Source organism: Sturnus vulgaris, chromosome 8 (genome assembly GCF_052056855.1).
Source record: "Sturnus vulgaris isolate bStuVul1 chromosome 8, bStuVul1.hap1, whole genome shotgun sequence".
NCBI lineage: Eukaryota > Metazoa > Chordata > Aves > Passeriformes > Sturnidae > Sturnus > Sturnus vulgaris.
The window spans coordinates 1,144,204-1,168,816 of NC_142250.1; the positions used below are offsets into that span (position 1 = coordinate 1,144,204).

The 24,613-nt window shown below is 42.0% G+C and overlaps 2 protein-coding genes across 7 annotated transcripts in view; one reads left to right on the forward strand and one right to left on the reverse strand.

Moving 5' to 3' along the window:
* CTNNA3 (catenin alpha 3) overlaps positions 1-24,613 on the reverse strand; it is a 369,305-nt gene that overhangs the window by 218,279 nt on the left and 126,413 nt on the right. The gene's annotated exons all lie outside the window — the stretch shown is intronic.
* The window catches only part of LRRTM3 (leucine rich repeat transmembrane neuronal 3), a 72,838-nt gene that overhangs the window by 20,949 nt on the left and 27,276 nt on the right, over positions 1-24,613 (forward strand). Inside the window, exon 3 of one of the 4 annotated variants that reach the window (XM_088168655.1) lies at positions 8,854-8,904. The exons of the other annotated variants lie outside the window; for them this stretch is intronic. Within the exon in view, the coding sequence (XP_088024781.1) occupies positions 8,854-8,859 (6 nt within the window). The 3' untranslated portion in view covers positions 8,860-8,904. The remainder of the gene's footprint in view (positions 1-8,853; positions 8,905-24,613) is intronic. 4 annotated transcript variants of the gene reach the window in all.

Below are 24,613 nucleotides of genomic sequence, written 5' to 3' on the forward strand. Positions count from 1 at the left end.
TAGCCCTGGTTTGAACATTGCTCATAGATGTTTTCCCTTCACAGTTCCATAGTGTTCATTCTTAATGCACTTCATTATCTGTAGATGTGCATTTACAAAAGGCAGAGCCTTCCAGCATACAAAGCCATTATAACATACCTGTTGAGAGAAGCTGCAGAAAATTGCCTGATGTGCAAAGGCAGAAATATAGCAATTTTCCCAGTAATAAAATGCAGGCCTTTATTTACAAAGAAATAGAGCAATATCTATCTTGCAGGTGCTATCAGAGCAGGGGTTATTTTTACTTTCTGTAATAAACTTAAGCAAACAAAATTTAAATGAAAAACCATTTGCAACTAGGTTACAGAAATTCTAATATAATATGGAATATTGTGAGTTCATTGCCTGCTATTATCAGACCAGGATTAGGTGCATTTGTGCTAAGGCTGTCCTTACAGCCCTGTGGAAGGTTTAATATTCTTTCATTTCTGTAATAAATCAGCTGTTCTCTTCTGGCACATAAAATGTTACATACTTGTAAAACAGCATCTGGTGGAGAGAGAAAGGAGGGGATGTGATTGACACAGGAGTCCAAAATCTGCTGTTGCTCAAAATCCATTTTATTATACAGCTTTGGGCATCCACTGCTAAAGCAAGACTAAAGATGTGCTTCCATTCTTCTCTCCATGTACATAACTGACAGTAACAGTTACCATTATTTTGGGAAGTGATTTGGACAAGATTCCAGAGAAAAGCAGCATGGAAAAACATTTTACCCCAACTGTTTGGGGCTTGTCCTTCACTAGCCAGGGAAGCATTCTCTTTCCTCACAAAAAATACTGCAGTTCCCATTTGTCTTTGTATCACTTGCCTTGTATTTCTAAAGTGAAACCAGAATAGCACCTAAAAATTTATTAAATGCTGTCAACAACCAGCATTCCTCACAAGGGCCATGGCCTTTCACGAGTTTCAGGGCAAGTCTTCAGCCTCAGCATCTGCAGCAGAGCTCAAAATCCTTCACCAAAAAATAGTAACTAATATCGAGAACAGATTTAAGGTGCCAAGTGAAATTCATTAATTTGAGTCACCCACTCCCATACCATAAATCCATAAAAAATTCATCTGCTTGCAAAACAAGCTGAGAACCCCCAGGGACACCTGTGGGGAGACTTGAAGTCTCCTTTTCCTCATCTGTCTACAGGCCCAAGGGCACAAAATGCACTGGCCAAAGCCAAGGGGGAAGCTGTGTTTTCCAAAAGAGGCAGAAGACAAAAAAACCCCTAACCAATTTATATGTGATTTTATACAAATGCTGAGAAGGTTAAAAAAGGTTAAAAATGAGATGGGTAGACTACAACACCTGCCTGTAAGTATGTTTTGACTAATATCAAAATAATATCAAATATTGGAGGAAAGAGATAAATTTTGGTACTTTAGTATGTAGACAAAGGATAAAAGAAATGCAGTAACTCATGTCAGTACAGGAATCATGTCAAGAAATTGTGTCACAAATATCTCAGAATCAAATCAGAGCTTGGTGAATTGTACCAACAAGTAAAATAGAATCCCTACAAAACTCCAAGTCCATGTTCAAATACAGGAAAAACACAATATTAAGGACAATCTAATATTTTTCATTTGAGAAGAGCAACCCTGTTGTGCCCAGAGAAACTGGAATGATTGCTAGCACAGGAGAACAGCAGTAATGGTAGGGCTCTGTTATTTCAGACATGCTGTGACAAATCTGATCTCTGGATTGTACTTCAGGGAGTGAGGGACCAGATAGGGGACCCACTAAAAAAAGCCACCTTGAGACACAGTCACAGCAGTGCCAAGGTCCTCATCAAGATTATTACTACCAAACAGGCAGTCTGTAAGAGATACAGAAACATTCAATACCTCTAAAGCAGACAAACGTTTTAAAAAAAAATCCACTTGATTTTAAAAAGCTGATGTAACGAGAAGTGAAAGCTTGTTAAAATACACCAAATTTCAAATGTTTAGTACTGGCAAGTATGTGAAGGTTGTGTGAGCACAGCATATTAGAAGGTGAGCATACAGCACTCACCTCCAAGAACCCTGCTGAAAGGCCAACAGCAGAACAGCCCTAGAGAGGCTATGAGAAACAACAGCATCAGAAAAAATCCTGCCATATGCATGTAACAGAAAGGAATAAAAACCATGGCAGGTTAGTTGTAAAAAACAGTATGGCAGGCCACAAAAGACTTTAAGGATAAAATTGCAGCATTAAAATAATCTTTAACACACCTTCATCATTACATCAGGAGCAGGATGGCTGCCAAAGTCTGTGGGATCAAGCTGGACTATCCACAGAAAACACAGTGACTGTACAAAAACCAGATGGATCTTTTTGCACATTTAGTACAGAAAATCGCTGGGAGGTTTCCATAGATGAAAGGGTGATGTAGCTGAAAATGTGACCAAAAATGAACTGACATTTTATTGCAGAATAAATTAATAGTAAACTGTAAGAACTCTCTAGGACCAGCCATAATTCACCCAGCAATTCAAAAGCAATTCACAGATAAAATAATAACCTAATCACTATAATATACATTCTAACACTGTGAAACCTCACCAGTATCTAAAGAACAAAAGACAGCACAAATGACAGCTTCTTATTAAGATGCCTTGACCACAAGGGCCAGCACAGGTAACATCCATCTAATGTGGACTGCTAGGTAGGAGCAATAATAAAGGACCAAAGAAAGAGGCAAATGGCCAAGTACTGTGTCAATTATACTGGAGAAAGGGTTAGGGAGAGTTTATAAAAGAAAATTCATACCTCACAAAGCTATTGAAACTTTATGTAGGACTCCAATAACAGCTGGGAGAGCTTTACAACTAGTTCTTAATTAAAAGATCTAGAAACCTATTAAAATTGTATCCGTGGAGAGACTGACTTGTAAAATGTAAAATCAAAATTGGCACACACAGAGAATAAAATCCAGCTTTTTGGACTCTTAATCCCACCTGTCTCACCTGGGATTTTCAAAGGTTAACAGAACTGGGCACCAATGGGTAATTCTCTAAATACTGGAATTGAACATTTTCTGATATGGTTCTGTGACAAAGTTAGCTCCAGCCATTCCACTGACAACTTCCTCCAAGTCACTTTGCTATTTCAAGGTAAAATTGATTCCTGGAGTGGTGTTACTTTTGTGCTTGAACACTGTAATTATACAAATCCAAGCTGCTATTCAAGTTTAAAATAGACACATTTTTCTTTTGCCATTGCTGTTTCCCTACCTTCAACCCCCCTCCAGCCCTGATTTATCCCAGTCCCTCAGGTATCTGACAGCTGACACCAGCACAGACACCTCACACAAATACATTTTGCAAGTCTACAACGTGAAGGAAAGCCTGCAGGCAGGGAAGGTCTGTGAGCTCCCCTTTCTGCCAAGCAAAGGGAAGCCTGGATGTGAGCTGCACCCCCAAGCAAGGCTGAAGCAGGACTCAGCAAAGGAGGAAGGAGATGGGTGGGGGACACTGTGTTAAAAAAAAGCCCCTTGGATGCTCTGCTTCTCTTCCTCACTGCACAGCCTGTGCTCCATTCAGGGCAGCCCTTTTCCTTCTCCCCTTGACACGTCCCCATCATCCCCAGCAAGGTCCAGGGCCTCAAAGAGACCTTCTGGGTCTGTCAGCACAGCCCTGGGAGCTCTGACAGTACAAGTGAAGGGAAGAATAAAGCTAAGAGTGTGGGGAGAGAGCAGGGAGAAGGTGGAGAAGTAGGATAATGAAGAGTGGAATCCAAGCACTTCTGGAGACATAAGGGAGTTAGAAGAGGCAGATAACTGCAGCTGTGCAGCTGAACACAGCAATGTGAAATGCTGCACTGCAACAAGGCATGGTGGCTGCTGCTGCTGCTGCTGCTCCTGCCTTGCTGCATTTCTCCTTGGGAAGGGCACTGTGTTCACCAAGATCAGGCACAAAAGCCTTAGAGACTCACTAAAGCCCTGCAGTTTTATAAATCTAAACAAAAGTGCATGGTGTGTCCTGCATACACTTCAAAGGAAAAAGAAATTACAAATGGATCTTTAAATCTGTGCTAAAGACCGAGAGTGTAGAGAACAAGTCAGACACTCACTCTTTCCAGAACCAACCCTTCACAGCCACCATCTCCACTTCAATCATTATTTCCTTAAACAGACCCTTAGGGGAAATGAAACCAAGTGATTTAGGCTCATACAAGGCTTGGAGAAGCTGCCCATGTCCTTTGTGTGAGCACATGCCCTGTCTCACACAGCCAGCTGTGCATCCCCTACAGGGACACCGGGACACTTCTCCTGTTCATGCTGCCCCAGCAGGCAGGACAGGGACACCGGGACACTCCTGTTCATGCTGCCCCCTCTTCATCCTTGAACACAGCCCTGGGACCAGATGTGTCTCCACTCTTTGAGGCTGTTCAGGACACTGGAGGCACAGCAGGCACTGCAGCCATTCCCTGCCCAGGCAGGTTGGGCAGCTCATAGGTAAAGCTTCTGCTGCAAAGCTTTGGAATATTTTGCTATTAACTTCTACAAGACTTTTTGAGCAGCTCTGCTCACAGACTACCACTGTGACTTCCAGAAGAAACATTAATTTAATATGCTATGCTAGTACTTCTCTTACAACAGTAAGAGCAAAGAAAAAAGCTTTATAATGCAGGAGAGATCTGGATTTAGCAATTAAACCTTCATTTGTATTTCATTTAGCAATATGAGAATTCTGCCAACGTCTTCAGAAGGCTTTTAATATATGTGCATTAATGCACAGCCCATAAGCCAGCAGTGCTTCCATTTACCAAGCTCTCTGCTGCAGCTACAGTTGCTGTATCAGCTGGTGCATGGGGAAAACATTCCCTTGGTGTGACTGGATTCTCCAGTCAGCTTCAGGGAAATAAAACAGAAGCAGCTCTAAATTTCAGCTCGGAAGAGCTGGAGTACATGACACTTGTTCCCAATCAGAAGCAGATGATCTTTCAAACACACATTCAGTGACCCAACATTACTGTTCAGAGAAGCAAGAGTACAACGTGAAGCAATTTCTGTGTGAAAACAAGAGCCTTTCAAAACACAGGGATGACTGTAACCCATCCATTTTTTATGCTTTAAAAATTACTTGGAATGGAAAAAGGAATGATGCAGTGCTCCCTTGAAAGCAGAAAGGAACAATGACAGTTCTATTAGTCAGCTACACAAAGGACCCCAAGTCCAGAGCCTCTGAGAAAGCCAAACCATTAAGTTAAAAAAAATCTGAGGGAGAGTTTTGCTCAGAAAGATGCTTATGAGATCTATATTGCCTCATTATTCAAATGTAAATTCAAGGATACATAATATGGAGATTAGCTCCAAGTGTTCCCTGTCAGCAGTGCAATAGAAATGCATCCTGCTTGCAGAGAGCAGAACAAACCTGCTGGACAGGAGCTCTGCACAGACACATCTGCATTTGCCTGTCACAATTAGCACTGCCCAATCATGCACATCTTCCAGAACAGCTCTTAAAACTGATTCCTTATTACCAACCCCTCTTCTGTCAGCTTGCCATACATTTGTGAGTGATAATGCTTTCCTGGCCTGAGTCACAAACTTATTCTTTTAAAACATTTTACATCTGTATGCAAGCCAAACTGGCTGTCTTCTATAGCAGTCAGGAAACTTGAGTTCTCCCATATGACTCACCCAGGTAACACTAATATAATAACATCTTTTGTTAAAAAATTTGGAATTAAACATCAAGACAGAGCAATTATCTCATTGGTCATCAATACTGAAAACAATAATACAAATGAAAATTTTATTTATTTGGCATCACAATCCACCCTCCCTACATTTTATGATCAGCAATTACAGTACAGAGCAAATTTGTTGTGAAGATTTTTCCCATACCCAGAGTTAGTCAGGGCTCATGTGTCCTTCAAAAGTGCTGTAAGTTGTTAGAAAGAAGAAAAAGCTTCAATGCCAGACCGTGATGCCCTCACTTAGATTGGCTAATGATAAACCAGCAGTGATTCCCTGAACTCCTATGAGCACCTGTGACCACAGGAGTTAAGGACATTGTTGTCTGAGGCTGAAAACACACAAGGCTGGGAATGGAATAGAAAAAAAACAACGTTTTAGGAGAAACCAAGCTTGTGCACGTCCAAGTCTCTCCTCCAGCCTAAGGAAGAGCATTTCAGGCAGGGAAGCAGCAGCAGCTGTGCTGGGACAGCACAGAGCCCCAGGAGATGTACAAAGAGTGGCACTTGAAAAGGGCTCTCTCAGGGAATGCTCTGAGGTCTGCCATGGACCTGTGAGCACTGCTAATGATTCCCTTCTCCAGAGGGAATCTGTGCTTAGCCTGACAAAGCACCACGGAGGCTTTGCTGCCCTTTTTGTTCTGAGAAAAGATGAAGACAGATCATTTAGCTATTTTCCCTGTGCCTGGGATACTGTTCTAGAAACATTTTTTAGAAAATCAGCTCTTAAGCCTTGGGCAGCGCCTTAGATTGGCAAATAGAGAGAGACAGACTGTTGGGTGGCCATGGTGCAGGTTTTTTTATTAAATCTGCTCTTTTCAGAGCAGGTACAGCTATGATTTAAAGTTTATCACCACTGTTCCAACAGAGTGTCTTAACTACCCAGTCACCCACTCTCTTTTCCAAATAACTTGGCTCCTTTCATCCAGCTGATGAAATGTTTCATTTTCAGCAAAATAAAAAGTAACCACATTTCTCTGTGCTTTTAGTTTCCTTTTTTGTTTTAACTCGGTGGGCTTTGAAAAGCAGCTGCAGTGCAAAGCTCCTCTCTGAGGCTCCTGCTAACACTTGTGGCTGCAAAGCCCAGCAGCACTGAGGGCCAGGCACAGATCCTGGGGGCAGCAGGGCAGGAGCAAGGGGCCAAGGAGCAGTGCCAGGAGCCCCAGAGCACCAGGGCAAGCTGCAGGCAATGAGGGCTGAGCCTTCAGCCAGCCCTGCTGCTGACACAAGGCCATCTCAAGTTTATGTGCTGTCTCCAAGGCCTTCAGGAAAATTAGCAGAGTAGATAATGAAAGAGAAACTCTTAGCAAGGATTTACTGATCGTTTCCACTCCAGGCTGCAGCTTCACACTTACTTTAAACTGACCTAATTACAGACTTGAAAACAGTGTGGATTTTCTCTCTCTTTCCCTTGCTAGATCTGGTACTGAGCACATGGAGCAGGGTTTGGGGTTTCACACAGGGCTGTGACTCACTAGAAAAGTAATTTTTCTGCTTTATAAAATCCTTAACGAGTTACTGCTAGGCTGGATCAGCTCCTTCCTTTGGCTCAGCCCAAAGGAACATCAAGGGAATATCAAATTAAAGAAGCTATGAAAGCCATCTGGAGAAGAACTCAGGCCCACCTAGAGAGCCTGAAATCCCCTGGGCAGGCTCCACCTTTACAGCAGCTCTCTGTGCTCCTCAGCAAGTCCCAGCCCCTGCTGCTGTCCAAGCACTTCCATCCTGCTCAGGATTGTCCCACAGGAAGGCCCCGGGTGCCCTCCAGACTACAAACAAGCAATTCCAACACAGCCATGTGCAGTGATGGGAGAGCTCAGGCTCCCAGGAACATGGCACAGCTTAGCAGGATGGCAGGAAAGAACATTTGGATATCACTATTCCAGAAATAGCCAATCTGAAAAAAGCTGCTCGAGTTCTAGAAATCTGTCACTTTTCTATTTTCACTTCTTTTTCTCATTGTTTCATATAAATGTTCAGAACAGACTTCATACTTCTAAGATCTAAAATGGATGTCTTTGTGGTTTTGGGCTAGAAGACCACATGCTTCACAGACACAAATGGTCAGAAATTAATCTGTGTGATAAATGAAAAGAGGAATCAAATGGCAGCAGTTCCAGTTCTGCAAATCAATTAGTAATCATTCAAAAAATTAAGTGTTATAAGCAGAATTGCCATCTTCAATTGTCTGCAAATAAGCAATTTATTTATTATCAGCACCTGCTCAGACAAGCCATCTTTGAAGCACCTCCTTGGTGTTTCTCAATGACACTAAACAGTTCCAAAAATTGCCTTTTGGCAATTCTCTAGGCCCTTGTCCTTGCTTAGCTGCTCAAAAGGCACTCCTTCCTTGGGCAGGAGTCCTTCCCTGGGAGGGTGGGCAGGGCTGGCACGGGTGCCCAGAGCAGCCCCTGGATCCCTTGGAGCAGCCCTGGGACAGTGCCAGGTGTCCCTGTGGATGTGCCACTGAATACTGAGAGCTCATCCCTGCACAGAAAGGTTTAGGAACTTAAGGCCAATTTTGCAGAGTTTATCTAGTCATTTCCTGAGCCATAATTCTGACAACTTATTACCTTACTTGTATTTGCCAAGAACACTGCAACAACTGAAAATATTTCAGCATTTTCTTGGATGGTTGTTGCCATGAATGTATCACACAATTCAGGTACACTCAAATCCAGCTTGGGCTCCTCAGCACTCTCACAGTTTATCAGATGGCAAGAGAAAATATTTTATCCTGTAGGCATTGAACACTCACAGACAGGGCTTGCATGAAAGATGATTCTTCACTTTGTGAATTCCAGAACCATTTGCTGTAGGATGATGAATAATAGAAGTAATTATAGCACATGTCTTAATCTCATCTAAACCAGCTTCTTGGGCTTCACAGAGAACAAACAAAAAAGTTACAGAAGGTCATTTAACAAAATAGTTTTGGAGATTGATGAGATACAGTCCCTAACATAGCTGCTTCACTGAAAAGTGGAATCAGATTACTCTCAAGAGAAGAAAAAGTAGTATTTTCCCATATTTCTTAGCTACCAGGAAATGTCCTTCCCCTTTTCATTTCCTATTAAAATAGAGGTGAAGTTAGTGACTCAAAGAAAACTAATGCTGTAAATTATTGACCTCCATAGGTCTGAAATGATGGCTGGTCCCACTGAATCCTTGAAACATGGTTGGAAGAAGTAAGTGGAAAAGTTTTCTACACTACTGTAGAATTTTCTAGTGGTGTATGCACCTTGTGAAGTCTGAAATATCTGCCTGACAGAATAGACAGAAGTGATTTACAACAGAGAATTTCTGTTTAAAAGTAGCTTGCACTGAGCTGACTGATCTTCATTTAACATGATTACTTAGCCATGAATTAAAATTAGAACTCTCTGCCTTTTCAATGTGAAACTCAATTTATCCCAGAGTGTCTTTTACACTTGATGAAAAATGAAAAGATAATTTGTTTCTGGTTTTTTATGTAATGTAACCACAGTTAACACGTATTTGCTGCAACATTTCATTACCCAGGTTAACTTGCAGCATGGAATACCCTGGCAGTATGTTTCTAGAAAACAGAACTTTTTAAATGCCACTGAGTTGAAAGAGACAATTGGAATTAGATGAGTGAAAAATTCATTTGTTCCTTCTCCCTGAGGACAAAGCCATTGTTTCCTTCAGTGGGAAATGAAGAGGAAAGCAGGGAAACAGCTTTGCAAATGAGGAAGCCTAGAGGCCTAATTTACAAAAATAAAGCAGAACAGTTAATTCCATTAACCTCTGCCAAAAAGCAGCTTAGGTAGGATTCTTTAAAGCCTTCTGAGCAGGCTGGGTGAGAAGCCTGGACTGCTGGTAAATATTGCATTCCCAGAGCTCTGAGCAGCCCCAAGCCCCTGGGGAGGCTGCCATGGATTGGGCCAGCCTAACATTAAGGTATTTATTGATAATATGCTGATTAATCATCAACCAGAAAAAAATCCCTGTGCTTGGAACACGCTACAATAAACACACCTGACTTCAGCAGGAATGCTGGATAAAATCTAATATAGCATCGAGTCCAAGCTGCAAGCTTAAAGAAATAATCTTCCTGCTATTTAATTGAGGAAACTGGTGTCACTCTGAAATAACTTCCATGAAAATTAAGAAAGACTTGCCAGTGTTTTGCCATGGGAACTGGACAGTGCCAGAGCTTTGTTTCACTGAGTCCCCTCCCCCTGGGTTCTCCAGAGCACCAGGGAAGGCAGCAGGCAAAGGAGAGAAAAGGATTCTGATTACCCAGAGAAAACTGTCTGAGAAGCTGGTTCCCATAACAAACATCTCTGAAATTCTATGATCTCCACTAATCATTCAGCCTGAAGAATTTTAAAAATATCTGAGAACAGGTCAGAATAAGGGTTAGAGATATCAAAACTACCTAATCCACAGTGCATGACTATTATGGATATGGGTCAATAAATTTTTATGCATGAGATATTGTAATCTTTGTTACTTAATTACATTTCAGTAGAACTGTGGATGAATGGGAGCATCTTTAAAATTCTGCCCCACCATTCTAATTAGCCTGGCACACTTACATTTAGGAGAAAAAAAATTCAAGCAAACCTGAAAATAATGCTGATGGGAATGATTATATAAAAAATGGAATTGGGGGAGGAAAGAACAGAGACCAGAGTTACCTTCAAGATGGATAAGCAATTAATATTGGCTCCAGGATATTTTATATAAAGCACAGGAGATGTAGCAGAATTATTTCACTTAACTGTTGTGAGCTGAAACACTGCACTCAATTGCAGATACTGCATTTTACAGAAAAGAAAGAAAAAGGTAAAATAATCTAGAGAAAAGAAAATTAGAAGATTTTTTTGTTTAAAATTACCTATGATGTGTTGTATCAGTTGCATTTAGAAAAGATTGACAGAAACCACACAACAAAAAATCTGTGGCAAAAGGAGTAATAATCAATGTTATAAATAACAAACAGGGGGGAAAAAAAACCCAAACAAGAGGGAAAATCCAGTTATTTGCAATGAAGATTAGGCTGGGTGACAAAAAGCACTTGTCCAAAGTGCACGTGCAGTTTTGTGTCCCCTCCCCAGGGCAGCCAGGCTGGGGTGCAGAGGGGTCCCTGTGTGCACACACAGAGCTGGGCACTGCAGCAGACACAGCCTGCAGCTCAGAGCCACTTTCATTCACTCCCACCCAAGCTCCCGAGCTGCCAGATGTTGGCAAAGAATACATAAGCTTCTTACAAGGCACAAATAAACCACAATTTATCCCAGCTTCTATCCAACTTTATTACTTCCTACATTAGGCTATCAAAAATACCCAGTGGTCTTAGCTAAAGCAATGCAATGGATTACAAATTTGTCAGTGTAAGTAGAAAACCAGGCTTTAAAAAAAAACCAAAAAAACCCCACACAGATTTGCACGTGGCACAAATGGTTTGCTGTACAAATGATGCATACACAGGAAGGTGGGAGATTGCCAAGAGATGAGGTGAACAATGAGGTTCCAGGACCAAGGAATGACAGCATGTCCTAGAAGTTTCTCTCCCCCTGGATCACTTATTGCAGTAAAGAGAAATTCTAAACCATTAAATATAGGAACTACAAATCACAGATTCAGCACAATGAGTAATAAAGATGCCTCAGAAATACAGGAAAAACAGAAGTCGCCAGGTATGATGTCATGGAGCTCATTTAAAATCTACCTAAGGCTAATTACAACAGGCCAGGCTCAAGCACCTTCCAGGATAAATCAAGTCTATGTGCTCATTGCAGGCTAAAGAACCAGGCTGAAGGGATAACACAGATTCCCAATTCCTTACATGTCCCTGAAAGTGGGAATAAATTCAGCTTTTCCAGGCACAACAGAAATGGCAGTGGTGTATTTCAAGGCAGCCTAGTGAGGAGGCTGCTGGTACAGCATGGACTTGGGCAGCAGTGAGTGAACACAGCTCCAAGGCCTTTAGGCATGCAGAGTTCTTTAATCGTGTGTAAATATATAGAGCTGGAGGTATTTAGCTTCTGGAGGCCACAAAAGGATAATATTTAGGACAATGATGTGTCTGGCACTTAGTTGTGGAGTCCAGTTTGACAGCTCACAAACCAAACAATTGGTTACCTCATCAGGGAGTTCTGAGGTACAGCACAACCTTTGCATGAAGGCACTAAAACTTACAATAACCTTGCCTTTTCAGCGTGTCTGCCCTCAAATCCCAAAAGCAAATGGAATCAGACTCGTCTCTCATGTCCCCAGTGTACAGCACAACTTCAGCCATCCTGGGCACATCCAAAACCTGATCCTTACAATAAAAATGGAGTTCAGGATTGCCATTTCACAAATCTTTCTGATGTTCTCACCTTCCTTCCACCTGCTGCCAGTCAGTCAAATTAATTCAGCAAGCAGACTGTGTAAAGGCAACAGATGATATGAGTTCAGTTTTCCTCCCCTGTGCCATGTACTATTCCTCTACCAGCTGGTTGGAAATGCCACCTAGGCAGTCCTGGTGAAATCATGGAACTTGACAGCACTTTGGAATTCAAAAGTTGCAGAATATGAATATAAAATGTGATTAGAAATATCGAAACTGTGAAATACAGATGGATTTCCAGAACAGGAGGCTTATACAAGTCTGGCTGATGAAGGGGCATGTGAATGGTCAGTATTTGTCTGAATCAAACAGGGCCCTGCAGCACATGGACAGGACAGCCCATCTCATCCATGGGGCTTGGACAGTTCTTAGGCCATTCCAGCACCATTCCACCTTGCTCTCCCCCAGCCCAAAGGTGTAAGAAATGCTCTGAGAACAGTCTTTATTGTAGTGTATGTGTGTAGATCCTACAATGCCTAATAGCTGTTCTTTGCCTGGACAATTAGGGCAAGTAATTTGGGGGTTTTCCCATATCAGGGCAAAACTCCAGTTCTCCACTTGCCCATACCACGAGGTACTAAAACTGCTATAAATGTCTTATTTACAGTGACTGGATTGTTCTGCTTCTTGGTCCTTACTTAAATTCTCACTTCACAAGCCAGCAGCCATAGGTTTGCTACAACCAAACTCTGTTTCACATACCAGAGGAAATGAACTGGAGCAGAGAGCTGGGCTGTATCAGTCCTGCAGGTCTCTCTCCTGTACCTAAACCAGGAGAAGAGGGTAGGTCTGGCCAATCCCAGCTCAGCTGCTGCTCAGACTGCCCCATGTCCAGGAGAAGCTGCCACTGGAAAGCTCACATCCCACAGAAGGGCATTGTGTCTGTGCAGAGCACGAGTGAACAGAGCAGCCAGGCTGTGCCTGAAGAAAACACTGCAGATTAAAGCAGCAGCAGCAGCAAACCTCAATGCCAGCCAGAGCAGCTCTTGGACCAAAACCCTAGACCTGACCAGCAGCTCGAACTTTGGAATGTCTCAGTGCTGGACAGTCCTGAGAAATCCACTGCATGCTCTGGGATGTCCCTGTGCTGAGAAGGCTGCTGGGTGAGCTGGGGCAGAGCATGGCATCCCCATCCCCATGGGGAGGTGAAGCCACCCCTTTGTGAGGGATTTGTCAGTGCCAGTGCACCAAGGGGACTGACAAACGAGGTGTTCACACAGCACAGTGGCTACAAAGGTTTTCTGCAACAGACAAAGGATCTGCAGCTCTTCTCTTCACACTGGTTTCCAGATGTTCTCAGGGTCTTGTCCCAACAGGTGAGAGAGACAGCCATGACAGGTATGACAGGTATGACAATGTGTCTTGCAGCACTGCCACCATATTGCCAGTCTGGGAGCAGATCCACACCAAAGAATGCTGGCACAGATTTCCCAGGCCAGGAAACCAAGCAGTGTCAGTCAGGGTGTTCCATGTGCAGAAAGAGGACAGCAGAACACACAATGTCCTGAGAACCTTTCCCCTATGTCTCACGTGCCCTTGTACTGAAAGCCCCAAACAAAACTTCTCTGCAGCCTCCAAAGGTGTTCTCTTCTTCCCTAAAGCAATTTAAAAGCATATTGAAACCACCTCATTCTTGTGACAGCTGTATTTACCCCGAGCATCAAGATTGATCTTCCTTGTAATTACACAGTTGCCCTCTTCCTAACTTTATCAGACATTTATCAGATTTATAGCTGCAGGTTACTTAGGAAAGATCTTATTCTGTTCAATCAAATCTAATGGCATGATTTGTTTAATAGGATATTAGCCAACACGAGAAAGAATGGATAAACCCAGCTCCCAGTCAGGTTTCTGTCAGGTCCCAGCTGGAATTGTGTTTCTGCTAAGCACACAGACATTACATGCTAATTTTCTCCCATCCTTCCCCTGTGCTAGCTTTTCAAGTGGTTCTTAATTAGCTCTGGTTTATTTATGAAAGCATATTTTGCTAGACTTTCCCCAAGAGCTTCAGTAAACAGCTATATTAAGCTTGTATTTACTTATCACATCTCCTGTAATGCTTCCAAAAAGGAGGTGGGAAGGGGAGATGGTTCAGAGGGGCAGAGCTGGGTTTGGGCTCTGGAGGCTCCTGCTGCTTTATTCCCTCTCTTTAGCCCAATTCCCTTTGGGAATCGTGCTTTCCCAGGCATGTCTAGGTGCCAATGTCCATTTGTCTCCTTCCTCACTGGTTTTTAGCCAACTAGCCTGTGCTTGTCTCCTTTAGTGGAAGGCAAAGCTCTTAAAAAGACAAAATTCTTAGGAATTCTGTGAACAAAATATGAGAGAGTGCCTGTATGAAGGTTCCCATAAACACCAAATATCTGCTAATGCTTTTTTTGATCCTTCTGTGTCCATTTGTCTGCTTTCCTGTCACTTTTAGCCAGCTCACCTGTTCTGGCCCACCTTGACCTCTGTCTTTTAGCTGATTTTTACTTTGGAAAGCTAGAAGGTGGCAAAATTTGTCTCATTAAAACTGTGAGTTCTACAGGATAGGCAAATGAACATGAAACTTAAAAACTTCCAATTTTTATAATGCCTGCCATTAAAGCACTTAGAAATGAAATTAATTTAAATTGATCAAAAAATTTAGATGCAAATATAATTTCACTGTTTTTTAGGTTCCCTGACTAGAAGTAAGCTAAAAGTGAAAGAAATTAAAATATGAATCTATGTTTCCCAATTTACAAAACATTCTTATAATTGATATTTTTTTTTTGCATTGAACAAAGATATTAATGAAACCATTTTTTAAAGAAAACATGCTGACTAAAATATAATTTTAAATGAACACATTAAAAAAGGGTCATGTAATTAGATGGCATTTCTAGTCCACAGTGCCAATGTTCTGTTTAACTGAATGGAGTAAATAAGCTTCCTCCTATTTTTCTGACCTTTTACGAGTTGTCTTCCATGAATAAAACATATTTCTGATAGACACCAGGGTTTTCTAAACAAATATCAATGTTTTCCACTTCTGTCTCCCTGGCAGACTCCCCACTGCTTCAAAAGAAACCTCCTGCATCTGTAGCCTTCAGTTGTATTTTTGTTTCAGCAGATAGAAAGTTAGAAGCTATGGCAGACACAGGAGGAAATAAAATACATACAAGTGCTACCTCCAAGATTTTCACTGAAGTTCACTGAAGTTCATGGAAAAAAACCAACAGCATTGAATCAAGCAGGACTCCACCCACACAGTCACTTTAGTGGGTGCTGCTGGCTGAAAGCTTTTTGAAGACTTTGTGTCTCTCAGAGAAGCACTTGGAATCTCTTGGAACCACTTCAATAGCTGCTGTTTACATTAAGCACCATTTAGGACCATTACTCCTAAGTTTTCAAACTGTTAGCTCACCGATTTCTCAGTTCTATCCCAGAGCAGCCGTTTGTGGCCCTGTGGCAGACACTGCATCCTGCCCAGTGCTGGCACACAGAAACAGGGACACAAACTCAGTAGCCCTGGAGGGAAAGCAGGGACACATAACCCAGCAGAACTCAGGCACAGGTTTGAAATGCACTCCCACGACTCTTGCCAAAGTCCTGACAAAGTCACTAACTTCTTTCCTTCAACTTCGCCCTCTATAAAAAGGGAATATTAACATTTAACCACTTTGAAGGGTATGAGGAACATTAAGGCTCACCTGTAAACTGCTTGAAGGCTAAAAACACTATCTAAAGGCTAAGTATCACCCCCATCATCAGAAATTCATGGTGTATCCTTTCCTCCTCCATATATATGAAGGCAGGAAATTATCTTACCAAGGAGATTGATGGCACCTGGAAATTGTAGGCAGCCACCCTCTAAATTACTGTGCATGAGTCACTTGAAAGTATCACAGTTCTTCCCTCAGTGGGACTGTATTGGCTCAAGCACACACTGCCAGGAACTGATTCTGGAGATGTTTGGGAGACAGAAATCCTTCTGAAGATGACCTGTAGCAGTACACAAAGCACCTGGGGCCAGCTTCCCAGCAAGGGAAGAGCTGCTGGCTCTATGTCAGGACCCCCATCCCAAAACATGCATTTCAGATCACATCAGAGAGGAGCTGTGCTGATGTATTACACCACCTGCAGCAGCAGCAAAGCTGCACCCAGCCTTAAATTCAGATCTCTAACACTGTGCTGTGCATCTCTCCATTCCTATTTTCCCCATGGGCATCATTACCTCTGCATGCCCTTGTGGGGAAAAAAAAAAAAACAGTCAAGAAACACAACCTATAATGAAGGTACCACAGCACATCAGGCTGCCCAGACAGAAGATACTTTTATCAAAAGCAACTTTAGAATAAGAACTTCTCTGACTCTTTCCAACAATTCACAGCAAGTTTGAATTCAGATAGGGTCTTTGATGTTAGGGGTGCTCTGCTGCTGAACAGAGGATGAAGATCAGCAATTTCAACTCTAAGAAATAACTAAAGCAACACCTGAGATACCTGTAGATGAAATGTCACTGAAATTTCTTTCATTGCTTCATCTTTTGATGGTCAGTATTTGTCAGCTGCTGCTGTTAATTCTGTCACAGCCACAGTATAATGCTGGAGCCTTGTGCAATGAAATAATACTGAGGGACATTCTATGGAGCAGTGACAGCAGGATCACTGAAGTGTAGAAAACCACATCAGCATCCTTGAGCCATCCTGATATCCACCCTGTGTGCCCAAACTCTCATTGATTATTCTGCAATCCACCATCAGACAACCAAGGGTTTGCCCAAACACCAAGGACCTTGAGTTAAAAATATTTGTCATTTACAACCTCAAAATGTGGCCATATGCACCTGAAGAGCAGAATACTAAAAATGAAACAACAAAATCCAAAAGGTTTTTTCTTGCCTCGCCTCATAAGGCTGCAAAGTGTGTCAGATTCTAGTTTTAGGCTTTAATTCTGGCACTTTGACTTCAAGGGTTAAATTGAAACTGCTAGGATACATCACCTTCTGAAGGCACTGAGCAAGTTCAACAGGATTTTATGATAGAAAAATAGAAAAACTCTTCTATTCACTTCTCATGTTATTGCTTCTAGACTAAGCAAGTCCAACTCTTTCAATCCTTCCTCATATGTATTATCATCTAGCTTGTATTTGTCCAGTGTTTTTATGTCCTAACAGTGATGCCCAAAGCCAACACAATGAATTTCCTTCCCATAACTGAGAAGTATCCAAACTGACCTTGTCCTAAGCAGGAGTATTCTAAATTTTTCAGCAATATCTGTTACCTTTGTAAAAATAGATACGAGCCTCCCATCTCCTGAGATTTTGCTGTGTGCACAAAATGGTGAGAAAAGTGAATTACATGTCACTACATAAAAAATGATCCAAATCTTGCTCTCTTGGCTGTGAGGAAAAGACTGAAAATCTGAAATGAGCAGACTCCAAAATTGAGGTCTAAAAATTACTTTTAAATACATGTAATCACTTTAAAATTCCATATCTCCATTTTCCAAGCCTTACACTTTGATTTTGGACAGTCCTATTCATGATTTTTGACCATTTCTGAAAAACTGCCAGAGCTTTATAAAAAGAATCAAAGCAAAAGGCATCTCTGAAAATTCTTTTGTCTGCTGCATTTAGAATAACAGGATGTCTCCTGAGCTGGTGTTCTCCCAGCACTGGAGTAATGGAAATCATAAGTAACTCAATCCCTCCTATGAATTTTATAACTTGATTTTTAACATCACTTTGCATTTCCTGTTTGCAATGACAAATGAATTCTGTCACGCATGGCTCATTAAGAAGTGTGCTAGGCCGCTTTACACATCATGATTGATGTTGGGAAGAATGCTCTGGAAAAACTGAAGCTGAAAATCTCATTTGGATTAAGTTTTTTCACATGATCTCTAAAATTGAAAAACGGTTTAAGGCCAGAGAAAGCAATTTCCACAAGTATTTTCACCGTGCACAAAAGACACGTGAAGTTCTGCCTTCAATAGATGCAATTCTTCAATTTCACGTTGATTTTGACTTGACAATTTTAGGGGTGACATGAGAAAAGTAATGCAAGAAAGTAGAGACACATGGAATCATGCCAGTAGAAGTTAAAGGCTCAAAACACTTCTCGAGAGCACAAGGTTAAGAAAACCTTTCTATTCATCTTATTTAACACTGCATAGAAAGAGGTGTCAATTTATTCCTAGCAAGCTTTTTTCTTCAGTTGTGCTTATTTCCACAGGCAAGAAAAATCAAATATATTTTAAAGCAACCAGCAACACAGCATAAAAAGACTGCAAAAAAAGGTGAGGAACTGCTTAATTCTCAACCTGTCACAGACAAGCATAAGTTTTAATTCTATCAGGAAAATTTAAAAGCCAAATGTTGCTGAAGGAATGGTGAAGTACCCATTCACCTTTTGTGTTCTCCAGTGTTCCCAGTGCAAGGCCTCAAAAGGCTCTGGTGGGAGTCCAGCTGTCAGCACTCCTTGTTTTGCACAGGAGAGACTCTGATGTTTGCCATGGGATTCTACCACAGCTCAGGCTGCAGATCAATGAGCTGCCCTGCCAGGCTGCTCTCTGTGCTGCAAAACAAAGAATTCAAACACTCCAGGCATGGAGCTTGCCCACTGAGAGCCTGGCTCCAAGCACATCATGTCTCAGATACAGCTGCACTTGGAATATTTTTCCAACTGTTCTCATTCCAGCTGGCTCTTTATTTTAGTGGAGCAGGACAACCACCTCAGCACGTCCTGCTCCTCTGCTGTGCCTCTTTCAGGCAATGTTCACGTTCTGGTCCTGCCCCTTGTGCTGCACACATCAGCTTTGGGCTGTCAGTGCAGGAGAATACATCAGCCCAAAATGCCCTATCAGGACTGAGCTCCAGAGCAGCTCTATAAAGATGTGGCTGGGCATGAAGAACTAATGACTGATAACAACCCCCAGTTCATCAGGAAATCAGAGCACTGTCCAAAGGTCAGTGTTAACATCTGTAATCCAGAGATCAGTGACCTGAGCTCCAGAAAGGGCAGACCCAGAGATGACCAAACCACGGGCAGAGGCAGGTGACAGGAGCCAGGCTTCCTGCATCTCATACCCTGGACAAAACTCAGAAATCCCCAGGTTTACTGACCCTTTGTAAACCCAGGCAAGGATGTTAAAAAGGAAATGTGTCAATTCAAGCAAAGCGTTCACTGTTGGATAATCAGCTGGAAATAGTCCCCTGTACTGCTGCTATCTTCGGTTAGGTGAGATTTTATGGCTAAATTTCAGGATGATGTAGGTACAGCATAGTATGTCATATCAATCATCAAACACAAAACCAGCTTACTGGCAATAATGCCACCTTTGAAGTGAGAGTTTAAAAGTGTCAGTACTGGAAGCCTGTCTCTAGTAGCAGCACAGCTTTGGTGCAGAGCAAATGTGGATATAAAGCATGTTCTTGATGAAACTCCAGCACTGATACCAATGACCAAGGCCAGGTCTCGTTCACACAGCCCCACAAAGCTGTGGGAGTGCTCAGCAGTCCCAGCCTCTGATGTTGTGGCATTTGCTTTCCAAGAGTGCTTGAATAAATTCTGGCATGCATGAATGAATGCTTACTACTCAGGATGTATCTTAAGACTGCTGCTGACCTAGGAACGTTAAAATGGAAGAAAATCACAGGAAACTATTGCAGAGTTTTGTTAGCACCTCCCAGGGCTAAGAGGAGGATGTGCATGTCAGGAGCATTAACTCCTCTGTTCATTTAGTCACAAACTACCATCTGGAACACTGCTTTTCCTCCCTCTCAAAGAGCACCTGGAATTGAGGATGTTTCAACAGCTGAAGCAACCTTCACACTTGGACACTCACTAAAGGGAGGGATCCACTGGTGTCAGCCCAGTCTGGCTGCAGTTAAAGCAATCAGGGCCTTGCTGACAACCACAGGGCTTAGATTTCAAAGGGGTTAGATTTAGGAATACAGTAAGAGACAGATAAAGAGGTGCTGCTGTCTGTCTTTACCAGATAATTCCATAACCCAGCTCTCCAGTAAATAATCTATGACTATGAGCCAAGATAGTCCTTGCAGCAAACTCTAAGATTAAATTTTGATAAAATAAAATACAGTTTCTGTAATGGCTTTTTTTCCTTCTGGAAAAAGATACTTGCATTTGGAATTAATTCTTTCCTTGACCACTGCAAAACAAGTGCAGTGTAACCCCACTGAATGCAAAAAATGTGAGGCAGAAATGCTAGAAGCTCAAAAGACACAAAGTTTTTGCTGCCTAAAGACAGTATCAGGTAAAACACTTTACTTGCTCCAGTGTAAGCAGAATTAGCATCGTTTTCAGTCATCCCTTTTATCCAGGATGCCAGAATTTTTAGCACTGCTGTATTTCAGGTGTTTAGGAAGCTGTCTGGATTAGGGCAGCAGTCCATTAATACTTCACATTCCCACTGCTCTGTCTTTATGGCCTGAGAACATCAGAAGTTCTGCAGGCATAGGTGAGTACCACTCACTTCAGGTTCCTCACTGGATTTTACCAGTCACCCCTCTGTCTTCTCACCTACACTAATCACTAGTTTTCAGTGATTTTAAAATAATTCTGTGATTGAATAGGTATCTACCAGCATTTTCTTAAAATAAAATACTGTAATTAGGTGTCTTAGTCTCCCAAATGAATTATAGTGCCAATACAAGGAATTCATCCTAATGAACTCTAATAATGGGCCAAATCTTTGGATGCTCTAATGTCATCAGTGGAATTTTTACACTGGCAATAAATTTAATAATGCATCAGCAGACACTTTTCAGCATATTTTGGAGGCACAAATTGGAACTCACCAGGTTTCTGCCTAATGGAAGTAGCTGACAGCCAAGAAACTCATCAGGAGTATTTGAAAATTAACTTTACTCATCTCCTCCATGCATTCTTAGCTCATTGCCTTCTCCTCCAGCTGCTGGAGGTCAGGCTTTTTGTGGGGGACACAGAAACCAGGGGAACAAGGGAATGGCTGAGGCAGCCAGGATTCATTTAGCACATGACAATGTGTTAAAAGCTCAGCCTTATGACACATTTCTCACGAATGTCTCAATAGTTATAGAGGAAGGATAGGTCTGATATGTCAAAATATTACACAGCTTGTCTGTGTTCCCACTGAAGGGAACTTCTAAAAGGATAAAAGACAGTGTTTGTCGTGTGCTCTCAGATTCTTACTATCCTATTCACATCTAAACTGCACTGGCTCTGTTTAATAAATGCAATCAGATTCACAGCTTCATCCACTCATATTTCTAACAAATGGCATGGAATAAGCTCAGACTTCCAATATGGAAGTTCCTCCCCACCTGTGTAAGAAGAGCAGGTTCAGCTCATGGGCACTTGGTGTGATGTGACTGAGGACTGCATGAGCTTCCAGACTGAGGCAGCCTCGGGGATAAAGGGATGCATCACTCCTTGAGGCTCTGTTAATAGTTATAATGCAACTACTTGTCATTCCTTAAATGCTCAGAGTCTAGAAGAGTCAACTTTTTCACACTCAGTACAGATCCAGCACTCAGACCTGGTTTAACCATACAGCATCCAAGACAAGAGAGCAGTGTGAGTCAGCCAGCTGCAACAAATTCATTGCATTTTTCAGGAGAAGCAGCAGCTCTGATTCCTGAATTCTGCCACTTCAGGACAAATCACGTGTTTTCAGTTTGATTTCCTACAGGGGGTATCAGATAGGAGTGAAGGATTTAGCAAATTACCAAAGCAGAATTCATCACAAACTTCACCAGTTAGTCTAAAGATGCAGTGCTGGCTCTTGAATCAAAGAAAATGGAAGTGAGTTTTGTAGGAAAAGCACATTCCCTGTGTGTCAGCTGATTCCCTTCTGAAGGCTGTATTAGTGCCTTGCCCCAGACTCACAGCCATTCCATCTCTAATTTCTTCTAAACTCTTACCTGGGGCTACCCAACTGACCACGTTATCAGCCTGCTCTGGCAACACTGCTGCCCTGTCATTAATTGTGCCACAATTAACATCCTATTTTCTGACCCTCAGCCCTGTGAAGGACTGCTACTCATCAATTCTATATCCTAGCTCTGAAACTTCTTCCCCCCTAAGATACACCACTTTGATAAACCAAGAAACTAAAAAAACTGCTACTTTTGATGAAGAGATGGCAACTAGCAATGAGAATTCTATGGTGGAAAAACTTCAAAGATAAAACTTTAAAAGAAGCAAAAATTCAGTGTTTGAATAAAAAATTAAAGGCCTGGTTGAAAGATTATAAGATCATTAATTAGCAAAGTAATTTAACAAAAAAACCTAATTTATACTAATGACATTTGATGATACACAAAGTTATGCAGTGTCATCAGCACAGGGGCATGGAACTATTATGCTGAAACAGGGAGATGTCACAGAACAGTGCAGTAGAAAGGAAAATATTCAAATTGATGGGAAATAATACAGTTATGCATTTAGAGACAATTTTTTTTCCCCATAAGCAATAGGCTTATTCACCAGAGATAACAGCAGGGAGAAAAAAAAATTAATGCATTCATCAATTCCAACCTTAATATGAAGGAGTTTTCCAATATGGCTTGGAAAAAGGTGAACCTGATTCTAAACACATCAATTGAGTAATTTTTTGTAAAGAAAGAGGTGTTAACATTATTATGAGAGGTAATTTCTCCTGGATAATACATCAGGCTGTTCAGCTGTATTTGAGAAAGGGATTCAAAATTAATCTCTGATGGAGACAACAACAATGACAATCACTAGGATGGATGAAAGGAAATTAACAGCTTGGATTTTTATCATACAAAAATTAAGGACAAAGGAGAAAATGAGGTATATGTCAGTAAATAAACCCCAGAGAAAAGGCAGGTTAGTTTAAACTGGAAGCCAGTGAAATGTCTTTGTATTGACCCCATTACAGTGTGACCCTATTACAGACCCTGTATGAGAAACTGAAGAATTTCTAAAGCAGGAGGACGAGGTGCTACAACAAAATGAACCAAAGAACAGGGAAGGGAAGAAACATGAGTGTCAAAAATGAGCTAAAGCAGCACAAAAGAGGAACGTGCAGATGCATGTTGTGTTCATCCCAAAGCCCCACTCTAGGCTAAGGACCCCCCAGAAGCTGCCAGTGGAGCTCCCTGAGCTGGCAGGAATAGTTGTAGAGCCTTTGTTTGGGAATCAAAAGCTGGATTCAGCAAAGTGACACTCCACAAGTCTTTGTCCTCAGATGAAGCATTTCCTCCCAGGTTATGTCTGACAGTATCTTGCACTTGGATTAAGCACACGGGATTTTAAGGTGACCCACTTCCCTAGGTCCTCCTGACTCACTTCGTGTTCATCCCAAAAGCATCTCTGCTTACATTCTGCATTCTGGGAAACCTGCAAGCTCTGACAGATGCTGTGCCAAAGGAGCTTCCACACACACAAGAAATGCTCACTGAGCTATTTCTCCTAAGATTTCAGCTGCAGAGTTCTCGGGCCATCACAAGATTTAATCAAACAAGTACCAACAGGTGGATACACTGACCTTTCCCCAGTCCCCAGGAGGTCCCCTTCAAACACAAATGAAGATTACCAGCAAAAGGAGCAGAGCCTAGAAAACTTGTTCCAGAGCTGCAGTGAGGCAGGACCTTTTGACACACGTGTTATACATTCCTTTTTGCACACAGAATGCTTAAGGTCACCACTGTGGTTTCTACAATGAATCCTCAATTATGAGAAGAGTCAGAATAGGTTTTTATGGCACTACTCCTTCATTTACCAAAATCCTTAAAGGTGAAATTTGCCCCAGGTGCTTTCTTGACTGTGTTGTTCCAGAAGTTATACAGGTATAAAATTTGGTTTTATTCTCAGGGATTTGAGATGATGAATGACAAGCCTTAGCCCTTAAATATTCCTGAGGCAACGTGGATGCCAAATATCCCACTCTGTAATGCTTTAATACTCCTCCAGAGAACTTCAGGATTATAATAAAACCTGCAAGATAACTTTCCTGAATTCACTGCCTTTTAAACTCTCTTGTTACAGAAGGTGTTGTAGCTTTCAGACAGATTGTAGTAAATGCTCAAGGCACTTAAAGCACTTGCATTTGAAAACCCCAATGGCAATGCAGGAGCCACAGCAATCATGGAGTTTATTAGCAGGAACATAGTCCCTACCACCTCTCATCTGTGCTGTCCTTTACCTGTGGCTGTGGACTACAGGACTGGTTGAGGAAAAGTGATTTCAGTACATTTGACAAAACCCACCGTTTAAATGGCTGGGAATTTGCACCTAACCCATCAGAACATATCATGTCCCAGAGCACTCAGCCAGGTGCTTCAGGAGCTTTTCACTTTTGGGCTGGCTTTGTGTAGGGGTCTCAAAGCAAACCACATTCCTTCTGCAGCCTGCTGAATCACAGCATGTCCTGCAGCAATGCTCCAGTGCTTGGGAGTGCTCCCTCCACAAGAGCAGACAAGCTCTGTGCAGGCAGTGCAGACTCCTGGGGCTCCTCAGCTGCTGTTTCACACCTCCTGTGGCTGCTCTGGCTAATCCAGGGGTGCCCAGAACCCCTCTAACAACAGCAGTACCTGCCAG